Source organism: Cariama cristata, unplaced genomic scaffold, assembly GCF_000690535.1.
Source record: "Cariama cristata isolate BGI_N322 unplaced genomic scaffold, ASM69053v1 scaffold38983, whole genome shotgun sequence".
NCBI classification, from domain to species: Eukaryota; Metazoa; Chordata; class Aves; order Cariamiformes; family Cariamidae; genus Cariama; species Cariama cristata.
The window spans coordinates 11,020-28,757 of NW_009608553.1; the positions used below are offsets into that span (position 1 = coordinate 11,020).

Below are 17,738 nucleotides of genomic sequence, written 5' to 3' on the forward strand. Positions count from 1 at the left end.
ACTTGGGTGTTTTTTTTTTTTTCATTGTATAGTAACTTTTTCTCTAGGTTTTTCTCTTAGTTTTATCATAAAATGAATGTTGGACCTTTAATGTTTAATATTAATTAAAATAACTTCAGTTTTGTTCTTTCTGTTCTGTAAAAGGGTATCTGAAGAATTTTTACAAATTTTATCTTGGAAATTAGCTTATTCATTATGTTTAATTTTAGGAAATGGTGCTCTTGCAGAACATTCTGAAAATGTGCATATTTCAGGAGTGTCAACGGGTAAGTCATTTTTTGTAATGTTTAAATTTCATGCATGACTTAAATAGTAAATATTGAAAGCCACCTGGTATCTTATGAAGAGATATTTGGCTATAAAAATTATTACTGCCTTTTGCAGCATGTAATAAGGAATGAAGCAACTGGAACATGGAAAAATTCTCATAAGATAAAATTGATACCTGCATGCTCATGAACAGATTATGCCTTTCTAAGTGGACTGCTTAATTATTTTTCCATACAAACATTGAACTAAGAGAAAAGTTGGTTTAAGTTGAATTGATATTTTCTTTCCACAGTAAAGTTTTTGTGAAATGAAATTTATTGAAATGTAATTTTGGACACAGCTACTATCAAATAATATAAATCCAGGAGTTATGCGTTTCACCTGATTAGATTGAAGCAGTAACTGAAACTACTGTACACTTGACTGCACAGTTTCCTTAATACAAGAAAAAAAGAATTTTAGCACTCATGAAACTGAGAAACTGATGAGATGCTGGGAAAATATGGGGTATAAAAGCAGCACACATTGCTCAAATGTTGCTACTTTCTCTTCCAGTAAGTCAGTCTTAGGCCTCTTCTGGGTAGCAGCCATGGTTGGGACTATTTTTGTGTTAGTGATGTGACTAATGTCTATTAGTCCATTAAGGCATTAGGTTATAACAGTGTATATTTTTTGTTCTTCAGATGTTAAGCAGTGTCAGCTAAGCTGCTGGTCGTGTTTTAGGACAGAGATATTCAGAATATGTGCAAATGGAGAGAGAAGCACTCTTCTTCAGTGGGTAGAAGAATACAAACCTTATTCTCTCTGTAGGGAAGCTGCCAGTGATCCTTAGAAATCAAACTGATTTTCACACCCTTCTAAAATAAGAGTCAAAATGCAAACTTGTCCTTTTTGGCAACAGCTTGCTTACCTTGCTGTAGTTATCCTTGCAGTATCACTTCAAACATTACATTGCTACTTGTGCACACAGTTAAGTTTTTGGATAAACGTACGGTCAGTGGATGATCTCTGTTACAGCGTGCTACCTTTTTCCTTTTCATTGTTTGCCACTCAAAGGCTGTCAAAAGTTTAATTATAGAAGGTCTTTGCTAACAGTTCTTATGCTGCATTATGAAGAATGCTGTTGCTTTTCAACAGTAGTAAGGCACCAAGTATCATATGTAGTACATTTATGGCACACTGCAAATAATAATAGCACAGGTACTTGCCACTGTTGGAAAAATTGTTGCTGGAATTGGATTGTACAAGATACAGACAGCCTAAAATCTAGCTATGCAGCTTTCAGGATATGTTTTAACAACCCTTCACCCCTTTGTTTACTGCAACAGTTGTGTCACAGGTCACAATACAGGCAGAAAAGCATCTGCTGGGCAAGAGGTGAATGGAATTTTTGACTCTGCTTTCGGTACTTTGGCCAGCATGCTTGAATAGGCAGTGCCAAGAAGAGGAGAACACAATGTACTTTCTATGCAAGATAACAGCAGCTGGTGGACAGACCTTTAACTACTGAGAAGAGAAATCCAGTGAAGACTTGCATTTAAAAATAAATAAATAAATAAAATATGTATATATATATATATTTAAAAAAGTAGTTCTGGCGGTCCTGTGTTCTAAAATAGCTTTCCAGCTGGGGAAAAATAAATATCATACTCTTAAAGCTTCTATCTTAATATAAAGTGAAAATTCTTCGCTGGAGAATTTTGAGATAATGGAGATGTGGGTGCTCTGTTAATGAAAACCTGAAGAAAGTGTGTAGACAGACCCAGTGACATTTTCCTTAAAGTTCTCTGTATGTACATCTTAAATGTTAGGTGTATGGCCCAACTATAAAAGATGGGGATGGATCTAGATTATTTTTGAGTTCTTGGATCTCCCAAACATGTTTTTGAACTTGCAGATTATATATTTCATCAAGCATACCTGGACAGCTTTATATTTATCAGAACAATTTTAAGCAGTTTTCTGTAAAATAGAACCAAAGACATCTGACCTTTAATCTTTCTAAATCCAACTTTAACTTGGTGTTGAAACCAAGCAGACGATTTTCTTGGACAGTTGCTACTGAGAAGGGATTTAAAATGAAATGATTGTCTTGATGGTAGATTTCCTGTCATGCTGCTGCTGTAAGGCTACGTGACCTACCTTGCTAAATTATGTTTTAATAGCACAGACCTCTGTGGTCTTTGGTATTTATGCTTCTGCTGTATATTGTATCTGCCAAGTTACAGGTACACCTCTAATATATGAGATGTTTTTCTACCAAGAGCAATAACTGAACGTTGTCTCTTGCATATAAGCTATCACCAGAGAACAAGTGTTTATGCCTTTAAAATCTGAAAAGTTGAGAAATATTTTCAGGTCTGTCTTTGGGGTATGTTGCACCATAATTGTCACAGCTGCAAAACTAACACACACACCCCACCCCACCCCCATTTTAAACAACTTCTATGCTGGTGAAAACACTTGTTCACAACAATTAAAAAAAAAAATTCTAATGATTCCTTTTTACTCAGTGTGTCTCTGTGCTGCAGAGCAAAGCGCATTTTAAATTAAAGCTTTTCAGCTTGACCTGGAGGCAAAGATTCCTATGCTTTCTTCCCCCATAGTTCTCCAAATAAGACTTTCAGTGGCTCCCGAGAGTTACAAATGCAATAATTATCCTCCCTCTTCATGGTTTAGACTTTATCACAACATTATTCTCTTTTTACTCTAAGCTGTTTTAAACACCTTCAGATCATTTATCCAGCTGCATTCATGTCCTTACCATGTCCAATATAATGCATACCTTATCATCTTGTGGTTCACATTGAAAGCTAATTCTTTTATCTTTTCAACTAATCTTCTGGCATTACTGTGAAGATAAATCCCTAATCTCCCTCTCCCTGCTTTTCTGAAGTGACTTTTTTCCTTGACATGTTGTTCACTGTTACTACAGGTACTTTACTTCTCTAGATCTTGCTACAGAATTTTTGCATAGGTTTCTTAATTATTTTCTTGTTATAACTTGCAATTGAATTTGGTACTGTAAAGTTTTCATTGTCTCTCTTCTATTTACCAGTCAACATCCCGTAGGTAGTTTACAGTCATGTTCTGTAATGTGGGGGGCAGTGAACAAATTTCAGGAATAATGGAATAAGGAAAACTGTTGTACATGTTTTTAAGAAGTCTACAAGAAAATCCACATACACCAGAAAAACCATGTGCACAGCTTTTCCTCAGCAGTTTTTTGGCCATTATTTTGCACTTTAGCCTGTGAAACATCTTCGATCCTAATTACAATATTCCAATCTACTGAACGGAGTTATAGCAAAGTAACAAACAGAATTGCAAATAGATTAATAAAATAAAGGCTCACAAAGGAAAGAGTTTAAAACAGATAGGAGATAGATGAACAGTATTGTACCAAAGAATATGTGGGAATTGAGAGGAATGTAGGCAGAAACAACACCCATGTAGAAGTGGTTGTGCAGGAGGGATTTGTCCCACCCAAAAATCTTACAACCACCAGCATGAGATTTGAAAACATCTTGGGCATGCACCACTGTGTGTCTTCACTTCTCTACAATGCAGCCTTCTCAGTTTTTGTGCCTCTGCCTTGCTTGCAAGCTCATCTCCTTTTGTTCTGACTCCTCTAATTTTCATTGTGCTGTTTTCTTATGTATTTTTAATACTTTTAATAAGTTATTCCAAGCCTAGTCAGTTTGCCTGTAATTTTAAGTTCCTATAGACATAATTGACCTGTACAACAAATGCCTGCAGGGTCAGTAGCAATTGAAATTAGAAGTGCAAATTCTCCACAACTTAGTGTAAAGATGTTTGCCTCTATTGATACATTTCTGTTTTACACGCTGTCAGTTGAATTGTTTGTGGTGGTTTTTTTTTTTTATTCCCATGCCCTTCTTGATGTTGTTCACATTGTCCATGTTTACAAACACATGAGTAAAATGTATGTTACGTTATATTCTCAAAAGCTTTAGAAGAAACATCGTAGTTAAGCAGCGGGTCAGGAATTGATTTTAAAAGTCTTGCTATTATCTTTATAAAATAGATTCCCTTTAAAACTGTTCTATTTCAAAAGGTTGTCCTTAATCTTAAAAATATTCCTGAGAAATTATTCTCTCAAAATGACAGTGCTTCTGAAGTGCAGCTTCTACACAGTTGGTCTTGATCTTTATATGCTCTTTAGGCAAATGGGAGATTTCTGTTGTCTCCTGAGTTACAAGTAAGAGGTTTCAGTGTGTGAATGTGTAACAACTATGTAAGTGTATTTAGCTTGGCTAGCTAACTTGAAGTTAAGGTAACTGTAAGTCCCTTTTCAAGTTCATTCCCTTTTATTCTTTTTGAACCCCACTTTGTCATATTCACACTTTCTTCTGCTGTAGAACAGAGAAAAATTGAACTGAAGTACAGTATTGTTCACTCTACCCTGTATTTTAATGCCTGTGATTGTTCTTGCTTCCTCATGCCCTCCTTAGTCTGCTTCTCTGTTCCCATACCGGATGGTGCTGGAAATGTTCATATTTTGCCCTCAGCTCTTTAGCGTTAGCTTCAGTAGAAATGGAGAAAAAGCCATCTTAAGTAAAACAATGTAAAAAATTTAGGGATATGGCTGGTATTGCAAACAAAGGCTGAAAAACCTGAATGTGAGTAAAACTGGAAGTTTTCATGGTGCTCTCAAAATACTGCCTTGGTTATACAGGCTTTCCATGTGGAATTTCTTCCATTCAAGCTCTTGTAACAAAAGTTACTGCTTGTACTACTGCAGGGATTGGATTGAGCAGATTATAGTTGTCAGGGTGTGCTATGCCAGCATAGGAAATTGCAAAGCGAATTGCATGATAATTTACAGTTGCTCCCAGTGTTTGGAGGTTCCTATTCAACAGACACATGCGGTACATATATTTATAGCATACTTAAGATTTTGGAGGTGAACTTTGTAAAACTGAGTGAACATACATTGAATGAATTGTTTTTATCTTTTAGTGTAAAATTTTTCTTTGTCAGGCAAATTTAAAAGCTTCCTTAGAGATTCTCAGTGACAAAATCTCATATGTCAGTTTGGAGATATCTAAAGCCAGCTGAATGTTTTAATAATATAAATATCACCTGATGGCAACTTATTTTAAACTGAACACAGTTTCAGTAGTAGTCAAGTAGTGTGTGGAGCTGCTTGCCAGCATCTGCAAGCTTAGTACTAAATATTTTACACGTTCTTCTACTTTTTTTGCATGTGTTTTTGTTTCAAACCTGTTAAAACTGCTATTTTACTTCAACATTTAATTGTGAATAACCAGTTTTTCTTTCCAGTCCTTCCATTTCTTGTCTGAACAGATGTAAAGTATATCCAGATCATTCATACAGGAGCAGAGGTCCAAAATAGCATGATGTTAGAGCACCACCTATAGGGTTTGCTCAAAATTAAAACAAGAAAGTTTCCAGTGAATAGTTGATTGAATAGTCAAACGAAATAATATCTTTCTGTATTTTGAGACTTTTTCATGGCTAGTAATTAGGACACGTCCTATGTTTTATAGCCAAAGTATGTTAATGCTTAACTGTGCAGCATGAATGAAGGTTTCCAATAAGAAACGTGAAAAACTATTTAAAGCAATGTTTTCTTACAACTGTACATGAAAACAGTAAAGTTACTGAGTTTTATTTTTGTTTCTAGATTTCTGTATTTAAGCTAATACTGAAAATTAAGGCATATGCCAACATTTTTGTCTTTTAATCCTTTTAAACCTATTTTTAGAAATGTATTTATTATACAATATAGAAATATTTTTAAGTAATAATAACTTAAGATTTTAACTTTTTATTGTATTTGAGATAGACAATAATTTTAGGTCCCTGTAGTCTTGAAAAAATTATCCTAAAAGCTTGATTGTGGATAAAAATAGAAAAAAATTAATAACCTGTTTACAAATTACATTATTACAACTTTTGCACTGTTACAAATGCAATTCATTCTTCATCATGTTTGTTCACTGCATCAGTTCTGGTTTGTTATTTTAATCAAATACATATTCAAAATCAAAAAAAATTCTAAAAGCTTTTGATCATCAGACAATAATGAAATGCTTCCTCATCTGTAATAGTTCTTGTGTTTAAACTACTGTGGGTAACTGATTGTGCTAACAGTAAACTTTGAGAGTTCGCAAGTTTTGGACTACCTGTGAGGAAATTGTAAAGCAAAAGCACAGAGAACAATTATTTTTAATATGTTTCCTGACCTCTGAAATGTCCTCATAATTTCAAGCTCTGTAGCGAGAGTATTCTGGCCTTCCTATTTATGTGAAGGTTGTGAATATTCTATATGACAGGTGTTGGATATAAGGCTGCTAAGGGGGAAAAAAACCCCAGCAAAACAAAACTACAAAAACAGTAAGTGTATTACTTGAAATGAAGTCAGCAGAGCTGTGAACACTTCCAGTGGAAGGAACAAGCAGCTGAGTTAAGGCCAATGCAGAAAACTACACCTGTAATAAAGTAAGAATACAAATGGCTGAGTTACTTTAGTTCCCTAGAATTAGTTCTATAAATACAGGCTTTCTAGTCCATTATCAGAAATGTAGTTACGCAAGTCCCTCTTAAGAATAATCTCTTGTGAACCTAACTTTTAATACCTGTAAATGAAGTGTGCTGCAGTAAGTGCTGTTTGCCTTCCAAGCATTTGGAATCGCCTGTATGAAGATCATTTCTATGCCAAGGGCTGGAAGGGGGTATTTAAATGATGGCCAGGCACTGGGTCTTGCTAAGATGGGAAATTTCAACTACTTTATTATTTAGCTTTAATTTATTTTTCGCCTTCTAGTGCATTTGTCAGTATAAGGTATAAATGCATGGTTAAATTGAACTGAACCTTTGTGAAAGCTAAAAATAAAATTAGGAAATAAAAAATCTTTTACTTTATTATTAAAGTTGTCAAAATTATAGAATCTTTTTTGAATCTGTAGTACTAATGACATTAGTATAAACTTCTGCACTGGCAGCATTGGAAAACATCTTTCAGCTGACATGCTCCATTATGAATTCCTTTAGACATTGTTTTTATTGCTATATCATTAATTCAGTGTGATATTTTCCCTGATTAGTGCTGATTTTTTTTTTTGTCCTACTGACTTTTTAAAAAATTGAATTAATCAAATAGCTTTCAATATATTTGTATTTTTTAGCTTGTGGAGATATTCCAGAACAAATTCGATCACCGAGCGGGACAATCACAAGTCCAGGGTGGCCCTCCGAGTATCCTGCCCGAATCAACTGTAGCTGGTACATCCATGCAAACCCAGGGGAGATCATTACTATAAGGTAACAGTGCTCCTGTATTAACTACATGGATTGAAGTAGTACTGAACTAGACATTTTTAGCTGCCAATTGTGTATGCACCAGTTTCCACTTCCTTCTTGTAAATGTGGGATTTCTGTCTTTTCTGTTTTCTGCCTTTCCTTTTATCTGATTTGCTCTCACACAGCCATGTAGCATTTGTTTTCAATTGGACAATTGGCGACTAGAAAAAGTTTCTATGGGCTCATGTATTTTATTTCCTTTTAATGTCTCTGAAATACAAGAATTTTTGCATTAAAAATGTGCAGGGGAAATTCTGTAATTTTTTTATTGCTATGAAGTCTCATTGTGTGCTTAAAAATGGCAGAATACGAATACTAAATCAATAGATGTGATTGCAGTTTTGGAAATGCTGAGTTTTGATGCAGGAAGCTCCTCAGTTTCACATATCTTGTAACTTTTCTAAAGAAGTAACGTAAAAAAAGTTGTATCACAGGTTCACATTCTTGTGAGTTCATTCCCCGTTTGTGCCACAAGGGAAATCTAGGCTTGTTTTAGCATTGAGATACAAATTAGTACTGCTTCACAGGCTGATCATGAAACTGCATTAGCTGCAGATTTACTTCAGTTTCCAGTACGGACTTGCTGACCTAAGAAGCATCTCTTCATTACGAAGTATTTACTTTGACATCAGTTACTTGTTCAAAGTACTGCTTTTTAATTTAAACTATCTTTCTACTAAACACTAAACTGGCATAAATGCAATGTAAAGTAAGTAGAACTGTTCATCCACTAGAACGTTTTCTAAACTTTTTCATACTGTTTATTTTTAATAAAACTCTCTTTTTTTCCCCTCTCACATTGTTTTCTTCCACTCATACATTTCACATTTTGGTTCTGGTTTACTGCTCTGTTGTCTGTACAGACCTGTTTTGCCCAGACTGTCTTCCCTTCACACTTGATTACCATGACAGGATATCTTGATACAGTTGTAGCCATACCATTACATTCCATGACATACCTGTTGGGTAAGCAAGTAGTGTAACTGGGAGAAAATCTTATCTGAAATCATAGTTTTGAACAATTTAACTGTATTTATAATATCAAGTCATATCATTGGCTAAGTGTAGCATTAGCTAAAGTTCTGATGAAATTTGGGTTAAATAAAACCACTTACTGGTATATGAAAGTCATTAAATGAGACTCACAAAGACAATTTCATGAACAGAAATCTTGTTTGTTTGTTTTTTGGTGAAGGCTTAATGTGTTTTGTAGCAAAACTGAGTTTCTTTAAGTAGTAGATGCAATATTTTGGTTGGCAGAATGGATTCTTGTTGTCTTCATAACGTAGAAGTATCGTCACCACATGGTTAAATCCTATTCTTACATAGGTAGAGAAGCCGCTCTTTTTATTTCATCAGCTTGGTTGTATGATGTCCATTTTGTCCTTTTTTCTTTTTTTTTCTTTTTTTTTTTTTCTGTTCACTTTCAAGATTTTGATGTTCAGGGATCACGACGATGCAGCTCAGATTGGTTAACAATTGGAAGCTACAAGAATACCGAAGGCTATAGAGCATGTGGCTCCTCCATTCCTTCACCATACATCTCTTCACAGGATCATGTTTGGATCAGATTTCACTCAGATGACAGTATCTCCAGAAAAGGCTTCAGATTAGCTTACTTTGCTGGTATGTTTCAAATGATACCTAATACAATTTCATGGTTTCCTTTTTTTGTTTCCTGTTTCAAGAACTACTTCCTTGTAGCAGGGTACAGTGTATGTATTTCCTGTAGTCCATTCAAGGCTTATTGAAATCAGGGAAAATATACATTGTGTAAAGTATTTTGATCCCATGCACAACTTGAATATTCAAAGTGGGAATCAGTGATTACGGTAATAAGCAGAGTGATTTTTGGGAGGAAAAAAGTTCACTGTTAATACTAGGCAACTGGAAGTTTTTTTTAACATAGTTTAAGATTTTAAATGTTTTCATAAGACTGAAATTAGTTTGTTAAAATTGTTGGGTAGACTTCCGAGTAGCATAAATATGGCAAGAGAGGGCAGAAATGGCAGGGGTTGTTTATATTTCTCATAAAAATTGCATCGTTTTTTCCCATCTCCAGAAGGTATACAATCTTTAAATTACAAAAAAAAAAAGTTAATATGATAGGTTACTCTAGCCAAGTACAGACATGGTTCTATACATGCAAAATTTTTCTTGGATGATTCAAGTATGAGATATAAGCAAGGTACCAGTAGTAATAGTTTGAGAGTGTTTTGTGGGCAATTCTTGCTGTAGTAGCTGTTGCCAAGAAAGAGGAGGAAGCCAGTCATGGGTAAAGGCTAGTTCCCAACTTTTTTCTGGCCTTAAGAGGTATCACAGTTTTATGTAATAGCATGATTATAGTGTTCTACATCCTGATTATCCCAAATACTGGATTGGATTCTTCTTTGTTTTCATAATGGTTTCACATTCTCTTGTTCCCTCCCAATGTATGTCTTTATCCACTCTATGGCCTGCTCCAAATCTTTATGCGCCAACTTGTAACTCCTTTCCTCCATAAAACAATTCATACTCTTACACCTATCCACTACCACCCATCTTCAAAGCTATTCCACCAAGATTCAGTACAACAAGCCCTGATCTCCTCTAGCCTAAGCCATATTTGCTCTTGTTCTGTATTCTGCACTCTTTCTACCTAATGACTTCCTCCACCCTGTGAGAGTCTTTCACAAACCTGAAGTTTCCAGGTGGGCTTATCCCTTTCTATTGCCTGTTTTCAAGCCTACAAAAAAGTTCCCTCTATAGCTCAGCTCCTTGTGACTTAGCAAGTCCTGGGAGAAGTAATGCAGCCTTGCATTTGATGCTGGCTCAGCCTTCAGGGTAATGTTCTATCTGGGTTTTGCTCACTGTCTCACCAAAAAGTAGGCGGGGGGTGTGCATGGAAGCCCCTATCTAATCCATCGTCCTCTACTACTGTGTCCGCTAACTGCCCACACTCACACTGTTAACCTGTGTGAGGCATCAGCCTCTGCCCTGTTTATCTCTCCCTCCTCGTAGGCACAGAGAGAAGGCAGCATGCCTGCCTGAGGGGCTTTGAGAAGGAGGGAGTTCTGGATAAGGGTGTGGAATGGGCAGGGGAGGCACCACAGGCTCAGTAGAGTTTCTTCTGAAAATCCTTTCCTTTCTTTTCCTCCGATCTTGAAACAGTTTCATTATGTAACCCCTCCTGGAAGAAACTGTAATGTTTTCAACAATAAGCAGTTTTGTCTCTTGCTTGGTTTCATCCTGTCAGTGTCAGGCAGTAGTACTCAGTTTAGAGTACTTAAGACTTTAATCCTATGTTTTATATGTCTCTCAAAAAAAATTGGTTTGATTTTTTTTTTGGTTTTTTTTGTTGTGTTTTTTTTTTTTTTTAAAGAATGAACCTTACTAAAACTTCGGTTTGAGCTTGGTCCCTATGTTTGATATGATACTTGGGTAGTACTTCACGATTGAAGTGGAAGTGTAGTTTTCCAGTGATCGGAGTAGTCTTCTAATGTAGTAAACAGACCTGTGTATACAAGAAGAGTTGACGGATCTGCTTTAATAATCATCTAATCATTTCTGCTTTCATGTGTGGAAAGGAGACTCCTGAAGTACTAACAACATTTTTGTTGTACATTCAACTGTGCCATTATGTTGTTCGATTTCTTATTAGCATCACGTAGTAGTGCTCAGTTTAATGCCTCAATAGACTATTTAATTCAGTGTGGTTAAGGCTACTCTCAAAGGTGGCATGCGATCTTAGAAAAAGGGAAAAAAATAGTAATACTTTAGTTACATGGATGGAAGTTAGGCCTACTTTTGCTGCAATGATAGAAACAATATAGATTACAGGTGCAAAAGGGCCCATTAGGGACCCCAGTGTTTAAAATCTGATGTGGAACATAGGTCATGTGAATTGTTTGAACTAATTCTTGTTTAAACTAAATAGTATCTTCCAGGTAAATAGTCATATTTCATTGTAAACAAACAAAACAATAACAACAAAAAAAGCATTACAGTTAGGAAGGGTACTTGACTAGAAGGTAAATTTTGTGTAATTTTACTTGTCTTTCTTCCCTCTGTCTTCCTCCTACTACTTGTAATTCTTCAGCCTTTTAATTATGGGTATTGAAATGGGACGGAGTTTACTAATGGTGACATAGAGTGGAAAATAGAGTTAATAAAAGTACAGAGGTCTGTGTTCACTGTAAATGCATGGAAGGATTGTGTTAGTCCTTTGGCTACAACTATACGTGGATTCTGCTAATTATCTTATACTATCCTGAAGTCTTTTGAGGCACAGCTTCCAAAGATACTCTTATTTTGTACATCTCTTATTATTTTACAGCTCTCACTTTTGTTTCATGTGTAAACTTTCCTGATGTAATGACTTCAAGATTGGTGATTAAAAAGGCTAAATCAGGATCAAGTAGGCAGCTCTTTTCTGGGATGTTTAAAAGCCTGCAGAAGGAAGAGCTTAGGTTTAAATTGTGTCTTGTTTTGTTACTACAGTGTTGCCATTAATATTTACAGCTTGTGTTACAGCTTTCCACTCATCTTTTTCCAGGTTCTGCAAGGTAGAAGCATTGAGCTAGACTATAATCAGTACTTGAACAAGTTCAATGACTTTCCTGCACATATTCTGCTATATTGCCCTCCACCTATGAAGCATAGTCATTCAATTTAGGCAGGACAAGTCTAGTAGTTCAGTTTTACAAGTTTCAAATTCAAGGCCAGTGTTCTCAGTATTTACCATACTAATATTATGAACAATGTTTATGTGTGTGAGTGTATAATACATATAAATATATATATGAAACAGAACAAGAAGGTCATATCTTGTATACTAGGTGTGTTCTTTGGTTTTTTTAGTGAAATAAACTTTTTCTAAAACTTAATCTCTGGCAGCACGTACATTTTGCTCTCTTTTCCCTCTCTGTCTGTAAATTTGTTTACTTGAACACTCTTCAGCGGTGCTTATAACGTTTATCACTCTTGCTGGTTTCATTTTATCCTGCACTAACTTTTAGAAACCTTAGCATTTGTGAAATTTTAAAAATTATTACGTTGCACTTTAAAAATAAAAGATTATTTCAAAGTAGAGTATTTCTTTTTAATGCTTTCTAAGATACTAAAATAGCAATGAGGAGAACAGAGGTGTGATTTGACTTGACCTATCACGGCATATTAGTTGCAGCAAGTGAAATTCAGCTTAGGTACAAGGATTTTTGTCATTTCATGTGGTTAAACACTGGAACTTTGAAAATCCTTGATTGGACAAGGTTCTCAAGAACCTAATCAAACTTCCATTAGCCTTGCTTTGAGCAGGTGATTTGATTAGGTGACCTCCAGAGATCCATTCCAATCTGAATTGTTCTCTTGTAAAACAAGGTAGAACCTACTTCTCCTGGGAAAGTCTGTATTTCAGTAAGTTTGTCATACTGTCTTCCCTGTTTCTTTTTTAAAACCCTAAGTATAGTGGTATTTAGATTTAGTATATATTTGTCTAATTTATTTCCTGAATTACTGCTGCATAAGACCATCTGCATTGCAGATTTTTTTCTATTTTTTTTTTTGAGGATTGGCCACAGCAGTTTGTTTTATAGCCAATTTTACAGTCTGTACCATGCTTTTTAGAAATTGTGGTGATTTTAATTGACAGAGTGATATTTGACTCAGATAAGTTGTTGCAGAGCTGAAATAACTTGCTTCCCAGTTATGCTTCTGTTTAACATGGTTGGGACTTTAATAAATGAAGGCCTGAAAATAATATTCTTGATGTTACAAGTGTGGTAGTAGCCAGTAGACCACATTTACTTTAAAAAAGGTGTCTCTTGACTTTCCCCCTCCCCAGAATTAAAAAAAAATAAAAATAAAAATAAACAAAACCAAACAACCAAAAAAAAAAAAGACCAAAAAAACCACAAACCCCACACTGCCATGTGCTCTGGACCACTGCTTGGATCCTTAACTTGTAAAGTACAATTCTGTGTTCAGGCAAGCGTGTATTTCTGCATTTGCTGCACTCTCAGTTGCTGGAGAGGCAGGACTGAACAGAGGGAAGAGGTGAGGACAGAGCTTTCTCTTTGGTGGTAACAGGTAATCTTCAACTGTCAGCTTCTCTCTTGCCATAGATCCTTTGGTACAAAGTAGGAACCTGTGAAAACAGGAGAGAGGTCTGACTGCTTTTACAAGAAGGAATTTGAGGAGGTAACTGGTACTGCAGGACAAAATGTTTCTGTGTTTTGAGTGATAGAGGAGAGAAACAGTCTTTTTCTGACTTACTTTTAGCACCTTAGAAGCCAGATTTTTCAGTCACTATAAATGAGCATTGTTTTCTTGCTTGAGTTAGTTATTTGACTAAAAGCAGCTAAGTATGAGGCTCATGCTGATGTGCTGACAGAATTTCAACTTGAAAAAACTGGTTTATCTTGAAACTTACTGAAAGTTGTGATGAGTTCCAGAGACTTTAAATAGTTGTTTTGCCGTTCTGAACTACCTGATGCAGCAAATAAATGTGACACAAACCATAAAATGTGAAATTCTAAAAAGAGAATATTTTTATAATTTTTTTTTCTTCTTTCAGGGAAATCTGATGAACCAAATTGTGATTGTGACCAGTTTCATTGTGCTAATGGGAAGTGTATTCCAGAAAGTTGGAAATGTAATAATATGGATGAATGTGGAGACAACTCGGATGAAGAAATCTGTACCAAAGCTAATCCTCCAACAACTTCTTCCTTTCAGCCTTGTGCTTACAATCAGTTCCAGTGTCTTTCTCGCTTCACCAAGCTTTACACTTGCCTTCCAGAATCTTTAAAATGTGATGGTAACATTGATTGTCTTGACCTAGGAGATGAAGTAGACTGTCATGTGCCAACGTGTGGGCAGTGGTTAAAATACTTTTATGGTACTTTCAATTCTCCCAATTATCCTGACTTCTATCCACCTGGAAGCAACTGCACCTGGCTGATAGACACTGGTGATCATCGCAAAGTAATTTTGCGATTCACTGATTTTAAACTTGATGGTACAGGTTATGGAGACTATGTCAAAATATATGATGGATTAGAGGAGAATCCACGGAAGCTGTTGCGCGTGCTAACAGCATTTGACTCTCATGCTCCTCTCACAGTTGTTTCATCCTCAGGACAGATAAGAGTGCATTTTTGTGCTGACAAAGTGAATGCTGCAAGAGGATTCAATGCCACCTATCAAGTAGATGGCTTCTGTTTGCCCTGGGAGATCCCATGTGGTGGAAATTGGGGTTGCTACACAGAGCAGCAACGCTGTGATGGCTACTGGCACTGTCCAAATGGAAGGGATGAAACCAACTGCACTATGTGCCAAAGAGATGAGTTTCCCTGCTCTCGAAATGGTGTTTGCTACCCTCGTTCAGATCGCTGCAACTACCAGAATCATTGCCCTAATGGTTCGGATGAAAAAAATTGTTTCTTCTGTCAGCCAGGAAATTTTCATTGTAAAAATAACCGCTGTGTGTTTGAGAGCTGGGTTTGTGATTCTCAAGATGACTGTGGTGATGGCAGTGATGAAGAGAATTGCCCAGTCATTGTGCCCACTCGAGTAATAACTGCAGCTGTCATTGGGAGTCTTATTTGTGGGTTGCTGCTTGTCATTGCACTGGGATGTACTTGTAAATTGTATTCACTCAGGATGTTTGAGCGAAGGTAAGTAGAACAGATGGCCTCAAGAACTTAAATTTTTTAAATATTTTCGTATCTTTTATTGTTATTCTTTAAACGCTTTTATTTACATACAATTATTGTTGCATGTGATTTCTAAAGGCACTGTTCCTTCTCCTTCTTTGACAGTAGAAAGAGGTTAGTTAATCATAGAATATCTCAAGTTGGAAGGGACCCATAAGGATCATCAAGTCCAACTCCCTGCTCCTCACAGGACTATCTAAAACTAAACCATATGGCTAAGAGCATCGTCCAGACAGTCCTTGAACTCTGATAGGCTTGATCCCATGACCACTTCCCTGGGAGGCCTTAGTAACTGACCACCTTCTCAGTGAAGAAAAGGGGATAGAAGTATTCTGATCGCTTAACAATTGAGAGTTAAACTTTCAGATTTTTTTTCAGATGGTGTTTTTACCAAAAAGAAAGTGAGGAAAAGCTGTATTTCTGCAATTAAATATCTCAATTATGTATTTAACAGCATGTTTCTTCTGTTGTAGACTATCTCATACCAGGATTACACATTCTTCAATTTTTATAAAATAATATAAGCATTACTCTCGTGGTACCTTTTATATTTAGCCCATGGATTTTTGGGGAGTTTTTTTTTAGGAATTTATTGTTGGGTTGTTTTTGTTGTTCTTGTCTCAGCTGGACGGACCCATAGGAATGACTGCAAGGACTTATTGTGTATTTTTTCCATTGAAATTCAATGAAATTAATAAAACTTCATCTGCTGAAATTTATTATTTCAGATTATAATAGTCTAATGTAGTTTTTCTGTCTTGTATACACACGCATCATAGTCTTATGTATTAAGAAATTTCTTTTCTCTTTGAAAGGTCATTTGAAACTCATTTGTCAAGGGTTGAGGCTGAACTGTTAAGAAGAGAAGCTCCTCCATCCTATGGACAGTTAATTGCCCAGGGTTTAATTCCACCAGTTGAAGATTTTCCTGTTTGTTCACCAAATCAGGTAAGATTCTAAAATACCAAGCACACCACTTAAAATTTAAGGAGACTGAAATAAAGATATTTTAACTTTCATCTACATTTTTTAATTCTGTAGCATTTCGTTTTCTTCCTTTCAGGCCAATACTTTTATACTGAGGATTAGCCATTGGACAAAATCATACGGTAGCACCACACAGTTTTCTTTGCAGGCTTTTTTTCTTGTTAATGCACACTATAGAATCCCTCTTGCATGAAAAGTAATAGATTGGTAGATGTAGTTGTATGTCGTTTTGTATGTTGTATAAGTTAAGATTGCAAGATAACACTTCAGAATTTGGAAAGAAGAATTGAGACTTCTAATGCAAAAAAGTAGTTCATATCCACTGTTCATATGTGTTTTGGCACGATCATGCCTACTATGCATAAAAAAAGATGATGGCAAAGGCAAGGCTGTTGTCCTACAAAATTAATGGGAATGAGTAACAAAGTAAAAGCTAGTAAATGGCAGTTAATAGTGTCTAGCCGTCTTGATTCTCATATTGATTGTTAGCACAATTGTTATTTTGTTGGCGAATACATCTCTATCAAAACAACTTTTTCATTTAAAAAAAAAAAAAGGCTTTCGGTTTTAATGCTTTTTTTGTGAAATAGAAGAAAAGTATCAGTCTAAGAATTCTGCTGTGGTGCTGTAATTAAACATACCAGTGAATATTTTCAGAATTGTAGTCATCTGGCAGATCTTCTACCCTAGTATTTGAGAATTGAGCCACTTAGCTGAGACACTGTTTTCTGTAAGTTTGAGTAAGAGACCCCCAAGTCAAAAGTGTTAATATGTTTGTGTTACCTTACAATTTAAAAGTTACACAACGTTTTAACCAGAAGAATTCAGGCGTGCATTGTTCTATAGCTGAATGACTAGAAAATGTATACTGAATTTCGGAAGTGTCTGGTTTAGAACACTTAAGATAATTTTAATTAAACATGAAAAAAAGGCATTTTGAAACTAGAATTAACTGATTATGCCAGAATGGGGAAAAAAATCAAACTGCAAGCCTCTGTTGGAGAGGATATTTAATTTAGTCTCTATTCTAGGTAACCCTATGGTAGTGATAAGGAGAGGTCACCTCTGTTAAATCTTTCTGGAAGATTTAATTTTTAAATCCTAAACTTTTTGAGGCACGTTTCTATGTGCTGTACTCTAAAATGCACAGTGAATACTTTATCTTCTTGGTAAGATAGTACATAACAGATCTTGCATACCTGCTGTACTGGGTCTGCACTGGGTCTGTGGATGTACTTTTCTGTAATCAGTGTTCCATATCCAGGTTATAGTGCCTTGGTTTTCACTTTGCCTTTATTTAGAAGTCCTTGACTTGGGCAGAAACATACCTTATGTACTTCATTGCTCTTTTATTCCACTTTTTCTTCCATGTATTTTTCTGCCTAATTTCCCTGTTCATAGTGGTTTTTCCTCAAGAGAATCTGGACTTTTTTCATT

General features: G+C 35.7%; 1 protein-coding gene across 1 annotated transcript in view; it reads left to right on the plus strand.

The window, feature by feature from the left end:
* Positions 1 to 209: 209 nt before the first annotated feature.
* Positions 210 to 17,738, plus strand: part of LRP12 (low density lipoprotein receptor-related protein 12) — a gene marked incomplete at its 5' end in the record, with an annotated part of 19,578 nt that continues 2,049 nt past the window's right edge. Inside the window, 5 exons of the mRNA XM_009697175.1 lie at positions 210 to 266; positions 7,446 to 7,581; positions 9,044 to 9,246; positions 14,174 to 15,275; positions 16,130 to 16,262. Of these exons, the coding sequence (XP_009695477.1) occupies positions 210 to 266; positions 7,446 to 7,581; positions 9,044 to 9,246; positions 14,174 to 15,275; positions 16,130 to 16,262 (1,631 nt within the window). The remainder of the gene's footprint in view (positions 267 to 7,445; positions 7,582 to 9,043; positions 9,247 to 14,173; positions 15,276 to 16,129; positions 16,263 to 17,738) is intronic.